Source organism: Trypanosoma equiperdum (assembly GCF_001457755.1).
Source record: "Trypanosoma equiperdum strain OVI genome assembly, contig: ctg_1108, whole genome shotgun sequence".
In the NCBI taxonomy this organism is placed as follows: Eukaryota; Euglenozoa; class Kinetoplastea; order Trypanosomatida; family Trypanosomatidae; genus Trypanosoma; species Trypanosoma equiperdum.
Window position 1 is genome coordinate 1,106 of NW_027123070.1, and position 6,801 is coordinate 7,906.

Here is a 6,801-nt window from a genome sequence, read left to right on the forward strand (position 1 = left end):
AAACAGAGTACAAACCCACATCCCGATCTTGCTCCCTCCATTCCTACTTTTTTTCTTCCTCACCATCACCGCACCGCCATTGCCTTTTCGAATTCTTGAACGTTATGGATGTGTTGCGTGTTGAACCTTTAAGTTTCGACCATCAACAACGGGAGCGAGAGGGGAAACAAAAAAAAAACATTGTGGCGACATGGAAAAACATGAGCCGCTGGAAGTAACAGCAAATATTGGGAGGCGTTGCGGGCAGAAACGGATGAAAGAATAAGAATTTCCCCCCCCCACACACACACACACCCAAATCCCCTCAGCGTCTTCATTTCAGCTTCCCCTCGTTTATCATGCTTCTTTGACAGCTCTCCACCTGTTCTTTTTTTTTTCTTTTCCCCCCTTCCCTTCCCTTCATTATTTCCCTTCATCCCGCGTAAACACAGACACACGCACATACACATGAATGTAAACGTAAATCCATACAGTCCCTTCCTCACCACTGATTTGCACTTTCCTTACTTCAGGTGAAGAAGTGTTCAACGCAGCTCATTCTCGAGGTATTTGTAATCAAAAACGAAGTCTTCTTTTTCTTCCAAATTCCAGCCTTCCTCAAAGTTGAAGAACTGAAACGACCCGCGCTCGCTCCCCTCCAGAGATTCTTTTGGGGGACCATTTCGCTTAAACCAAGTGTTGAGTTGAGTGTGGTAACGGAAGGAACGCTCCTTAATTTGTCCCGCGGCACAATACTGCTGATACGTGTTCTGGTGATAGTAAAAGATAAAGAAAAGGGTCTCAAGCTCAAATGTCCGGTAAATCTCCGGAGAAGCTAACGCTGGGAGAACCTGCTGTGGAAAGAAAGGAACGTGCACTGTTGGATTGGAGGGCTCAAATGGACGTTGCCGGTCAACGTCCTGCGTATGTGGCAAGTTTGCTAAGGACATGTCAATAAGCTGCAGCATGGTGTTCCTGTCCAAAAAATCATCGTGTGCTGTTGAAACCGGTGCGGGGGAAACATGGGAAGCGGGTGCAGCGCTGAGTTGCCTCGTTTCTCCAGTAGCGGCGGTGTTGGCACTGCTGGGAGACATGGAAGCCATCCCGGATGCCTGAGATGGAGCCGCTGCCGCAGGTTGCTCAAGGTTTGACTTCTTACTTGTAGTGGAAGGTGGCGACACGAGACTTGCAGGTCGGCCCTTCTCCCAATCACCCAGCCGTGAACCGGTGCTCGTTGCCCTCGCCATATCTGCTAAAGAACCGGTCCCAACCATGGCCATCGCATCGTCGCCGAAGGTGTCGTCGTTCATTTTGTCCATGTCGTCTTCCGGAAAATCTGCGTTTTCGTCCCAGTTGTCGTGCAACCCGTCCCTGCCACCTACCGTCGATGTTATTGAGGTGTTTCCCTTGTGTGGGCTCGGGCTTCCGGAACCCAACCGCTTCGCCCCATCCATTCTGTTTGCCGTTGCGGAACCGGGGCCTTTCCTGGCATCAGAGGAAGTGGGACCGCTCATCTTCGCACTGGAAGAAGGTGTATTGGATTTTGTCCCTCCCATTCTCACCGGACTCAGTTTGTTATTTGGGTTGCGGGAATTAGGAGAAGCCGCATCCTCATCCTCCCCAACCGTGCTACCACCCCGTCGCCTCTCTGAAACTAACTGCTCGTCGAAACCAAATTGGGCGTACAGGTCTTCATCTTCATTGTTGTCATCATCGTCGCTGCCGTTGGTATCACCACGTTTGATTGCCTCTACACGCTCTTTGATTCCGTAAACACTTTCGGGGTTTACATCTCCGTTTGCGATACCTTTGAGGAGCAACTCAAGGCGTGCTACGTGAAATTTAAGTTTTTGCGTACGGGTCGAAGTGGTTGCAGACACAGAATTCTTATTACGTCCGTGGTTTCCACGCCCACTGCGTTCCGCATCCGACTCGGAGAGCTGCACTTGCTTCCGCAAACTATCTGTTGTGTTCTTGAGCCATGCCTCCACATCCTTTACTCCTTCCTGCTGCGCCTCGCTCAAGGCACCAGTGCCTAACCCATCTTTCCCAGATCCCTTCGTTTTCATCGCCTGCTCACACATCTTAAACGTTTCGATCCTCTCGTGAAGTTTTTGCATCCACGGCTCAACGCTCCCTTTCGAGTCCTTGGAGTCCGAAGGTGGGCAAGTGGCCTTTATTAAGTCATAGCTGCGTTGAAGCTTCCTAGCCTCCCTTCTGAGTTCGGCCTCTAGTTTCTCCCTCTGGGGTGACGTACTGTTGTTGAACTTCGTGTAAACACTATCGTAGCTGTTAATTTCCTCCTGTGTACGGCGAAGGAGCCGCTCGATCTCCTGTTGACTCTTTTTATTATTTGTCATTATCCCCTGGGTTTTTTTTGCACGTTCCCACTTCCCGCCCTCAATAACCCTTTGCGTACCGCAGAACTGCCACTCCGTATAATCTTGATTCCCCTTCTTTCCTACCCAACCTCAAGAAATTGCGTTTGTAGTTCCACACTCTTCCGATGTTTACTCCTCTCGGTGCCTTCTTCCTTCTACACTCCTTTCTTATGCTCTTCTTTCGTGCCTCAGTGTATTTAAAAAAAAAAAACTCCCTTCCCCTCGTTCCTAATAGTTTTATTGTTTCTATCATTTGGCAAAAAAAAAAAGGAAGTGAAGTGCAGGTTACAAGTCCGAGCAAACGCGATCGCGCCAATGGAGACAGCTCACCTTAACGCCTTGAAAATAGCAGGATATTCGCAAACTTTTGTATGCGTACGTATTTTACTCGGTGGAACCTCAATACTATTCGTTGTAGAACGGGTAAAGCACGACACCACGTGTAGCGCATATGTGCACAGAAAAAAAAAAAGCGATAAAACATGGTGAGCGCCTTTGTTATCTCCAATACCGCCCGCCTTCCATACAAGAAAGTGTGTGAGCGGGGAGAAGAAATGGAAGAGAAATGTCGCGAGTTAGAAAATAACCATGGTGGCTCGTATTCGTATACACCCTGTCCTCACGTCAGTCCATAGCCATAAATGCACTTAAACCCAATTATGTTACCTGCACAGCTTTACACGTGAAAGCACTTCCCTTCGCGTGTCACTAAAAGTTGCAGCGGTAAAACAAATTAGCATCGTTTCCACACACACACACACACACACAAAATATTTTTTAAAAAAACAGCACCATCACGCCCATGTCTTAATGGCACCATCCCACGCTGAGGTGACAACGCGGGAAGCCTCAACTGGGTGCCAGCGATGCGACACAAGAGTTTGAGTGTGGGCTGAAAAAGATCGTAGTAGCTCACCAGTAGCCCACGACCAGATAAACAACTTACCATTGATGTCACCACTCGACAAATAGCGGCCATCAGGACTAAATGCCAGTTGACAACGCGTGCCTGAAATTGTGTGGCCGCTAAATACACGATGACGAAGTAACTTCACTTGTCCTCCACCACCATCAGAGAATACAAGTGCTTGATTGTTGAGCGATTGGGCAACAAGCATGTCTTCTGTGGGGTGCCGCACGACATGAGTGATGGCATGCATAGAGACATCCGCAATCTGTTTGATTTGAACTGGAACCCTAAAGTCCCACGTGCGGAGCGTCTTGTCCTCCGCTGTCGTTAAAAGTTTCTTCCCTCCACTAAGCAGCGAGAGATTAAAAATGGTCCCCATATGGCCCGTGTACTCGCGTTGGTACTTCTGGTAACTCACCCGCACGTCATAAAGGACCACTTTCCTGTCCAGTGCTACAAGTATTAAGGAAGTTGGATCTAGAGGATGATGCAGGTGCTGCACGCAGGGAAGCCGCTCCGAATTCGTCAGCACGCCTCGGCACTCACCATGTTCAACGTCCCACATCGCTACCGTCCCATCAACAGAACCTGTGGACATTGTTTCCCCATCCGGAGTCACCTCTAGGGATTTCACTGGTTGTGAATGGGCTACAAATGAAGCAATGCACTGACGGCGGGAAGAGAAGGTCTCGTAAAGCCTCACCTCACCCTTTAAATCAGCGGCAAACAACAAATGACCAACGGGAGGTAGCCACTGAAGCTGTTGAATGCCCGCCGCATGCTTGTCGCAACTGCCTTTCATTTGTCGTGGGAGACGGCACTCATGCGAGCGCGGTAGCAGCGATGGGGGAGGCTCCAAGAAAGACCTGCCCAAGTAATTGGTGCGCTCAAATGATGGATCAAAATTAGCTTGAAGTGTATTTGCCGCTACAGAGGTGGAGACGTTAGTATTCACCTCTGTAGCACCAGCAGCAGAAATAACCGCAGGTGTGGCTGAATCGGAGACCCCCACCTGCGCGGGTCCTTCACCACTTCGTACCCGCTTGCGCGCCACTGGCTGAGTGGTTCGCTTCTCAGGTAATCCGCCGCCATCAGTTTTTTTCACATAAGCCTCCTCAAACCCCTCCGGCGGAGGCAAATATGCCCGTTTCACATCCTCCGGGGTGGCTAAAAAACGCAGCGGAAGTCCGGCGTGCAGATCTGCGCTCGCGTCTTGCCTCCGTTGTTCAGAACTATCCTCGGAAACGGGCAACGTATATCCCTTCTCTCGAGCCACACGCTGCAGGACTTTGGGATCAATATGCGGTGCAAGGTCAAAAAGCATCGCTTCACCGCAGGTACACGTAGGACGGGTTAAACAAGGGAGAAACAAAAGAACAAAAGCAACAGTTATAGCAATTACAATAAAAGAGTAATGGAAGAGGAGGCCGGAGTGATAGCGGCATATTTGAACCAAACGATGAACGGTAGAAATTAGTCGTAGACAAGGACAAACACAAACATTGAGTGCGCCCCGTTATGGTCGTACCGACGCCACACAAAAGTTCGTGCACGGGTTAAAATGATAAAGTGAAACTAGACAAACAAAGGACGAACAAATAACTAGAAAGAAAAACGTACGCAACGATACTTCTAACAACAGGTATGCTTTACGCGTGCTTTCGATGCCGCTCCACACGCCGCCCAAGCACATGAAGATATGAGGGAACTCTCACACTCCTTTGCGACGCGCCGCTGCAGCCGCTTTCCAAGTTGACTTCCCTCTCCTCCGCACTGCGCTCATCAGTTGTTACCACACCGGTAAAAATGATAAGATGCTTCTACAGATGGACTGGAAACGAACTGGTGAGTTTCATTCATGTGGTATGTAACAATTTAAGTTCCTGCAACGCAGGAAAAACGCACAAGTTTCTGTACATCGACGCATGGCGAATAAATAATGTGATGTTATCCCGACCGTCGGAAAAGATAAGGTTGAGGCAACCACAGTGGGTTGTAGGGACGGCATTGTTTGTTGGACTATATGCACGAACCTACGCGCTCAACAAGAAAGGACGTGGTTTACCGCGGCTACAATATCCCATTCTCTTTCTAGTTTTGATCATGAACCATTTCACCTTTTCCACACCTTTTTACTATTACTTCTTTTTTTGTTTTTTTTCTTTTTATTCCACCACCTTCCACTACAGCTTTATTCCGGTCTTCTTGTGTGTGCTCGCACGGTCAATAAGAAAGTCATACCAGTTCGCCTCTGAGGTGGTGTCAATAGGTCGAAGTAATGGAAGCAGCACCTCCCTTCCAATCCTACAATTCTCGCATGTGTACAGCAACTGCTTCAGCCCGTCCTCTTCCTTTGTTGGAAGTTTCTGCACTTCCTTCGTTAGTGTGCAGGTGTAATAATTACAGTCCATGCATTGCAAACACCTGGTGCTTTGGTGCAGGTCACGTGATGTCAGTGTCACGCGGGAGCTGTCAGCGCAGCGTGGGCATTTCCACACACGGTAATGCGCGCAACCGTTGCTGAACTCCAGGTACTGTCCACGAGTCATGATTGATTGAAGGGTGGCGTCGTCCCTGACACGGTGCATCGAGCCGTAGCAAGTTGGGCACATGGTGTCGATGATTTGATTCACAAGCACCGTTGAGCAGAGACCGAAGAATATGATGCCGATTAGGAGGTACGGAACTGATGTCACGCCGTATGCAGCGGTTTTCGCAGCAAACCGCACTTTGTTTCGTGTGGGCAACGCCAGAAATCCCCTGTTCCACAGCGTGTGCATTTCCTGAGCTTGACGGGCGATGGCATACACAAGCTGTACCACGGCATAACTGGCTTTTCCCTCTCGTACGAGTGGTTGAAATATTTCCTTGACTGCTGCCTGGAGAAAGTGCTCTGCAAAATACTCCTCGATGGCAGGACTAGTCACGAGTTGGACGCTTGCCTCGCTCTGCGCAATCAACAGCAACAAGCCATTTCCACGCGGCTCTCCGATTCCCCAATCAAACAGTATGGAATTAGCAAAGGCTCTCGGCGTGGTATAACCAACTGTGGGAACAAGCACAACATACATGTCCACCTCACACAGAGATTGCATTTTGTCAATGGCCTGCTCGATCTCCATTCGGTCCTCGCTTGAAAGCAAGCCACACAAATCACTTACACGCTTTTTCGCATAGCGAGGCACGAGTTCCCATGGCCGGTCGGACTTTCGGTAGTGAATCTCATCGAACGTTTGTATTTTCTCAAAAGAGGCGATAACTTCTTTGTTGTTGCGATGGCGACCTGCCTTAATGTCCGCAGCTAAGTCACGACTTTGTCCTAATTTTGCCAAAGGTGATAGAAGGTTGACACCAGCGCTACGTTGCGCCATGAGCAGCACCGGCCTGAACACCGCCGAACCTCCTCGTCCTCCTGAAAAAAAGACGATGTCGCTAAGAATGCGACGAGCAGGAGATGAGGACACTCGGAGAGGGGAGAAGTTAATCCGTGTCCGCTCCATGCAGCTAAATGTACTTAATAAAGTTTTTTTT

General features: G+C 49.3%; 3 protein-coding genes across 3 annotated transcripts; all 3 read right to left on the reverse strand.

Moving 5' to 3' along the window:
- Nucleotides 1-524: 524 nt before the first annotated feature.
- On the reverse strand, nucleotides 525-2,339 carry TEOVI_000843000 (NOT5 protein; the record flags this gene model as incomplete). Its single annotated transcript, XM_067220285.1, has 1 exon — nucleotides 525-2,339. One exon carries the CDS (start codon nucleotides 2,337-2,339, stop codon nucleotides 525-527), a length of 1,815 nt encoding a protein of 604 aa, XP_067076386.1.
- Nucleotides 2,340-3,154: 815 nt separating this feature from the next.
- TEOVI_000843100 (WD domain, G-beta repeat, putative) lies at nucleotides 3,155-4,594 on the reverse strand (the record flags this gene model as incomplete). Its single annotated transcript, XM_067220286.1, has 1 exon — nucleotides 3,155-4,594. The coding sequence occupies one exon, from the start codon at nucleotides 4,592-4,594 to the stop codon at nucleotides 3,155-3,157; it is 1,440 nt and encodes a 479-aa protein (XP_067076387.1).
- An 859-nt stretch (nucleotides 4,595-5,453) lies between these two features.
- TEOVI_000843200 (TLP18.3, Psb32 and MOLO-1 founding proteins of phosphatase, putative) lies at nucleotides 5,454-6,770 on the reverse strand (the record flags this gene model as incomplete). The annotated part of the gene is made up of 1 exon (XM_067220287.1): nucleotides 5,454-6,770. One exon carries the CDS (start codon nucleotides 6,768-6,770, stop codon nucleotides 5,454-5,456), a length of 1,317 nt encoding a protein of 438 aa, XP_067076388.1.
- Nucleotides 6,771-6,801: the final 31 nt, after the last annotated feature.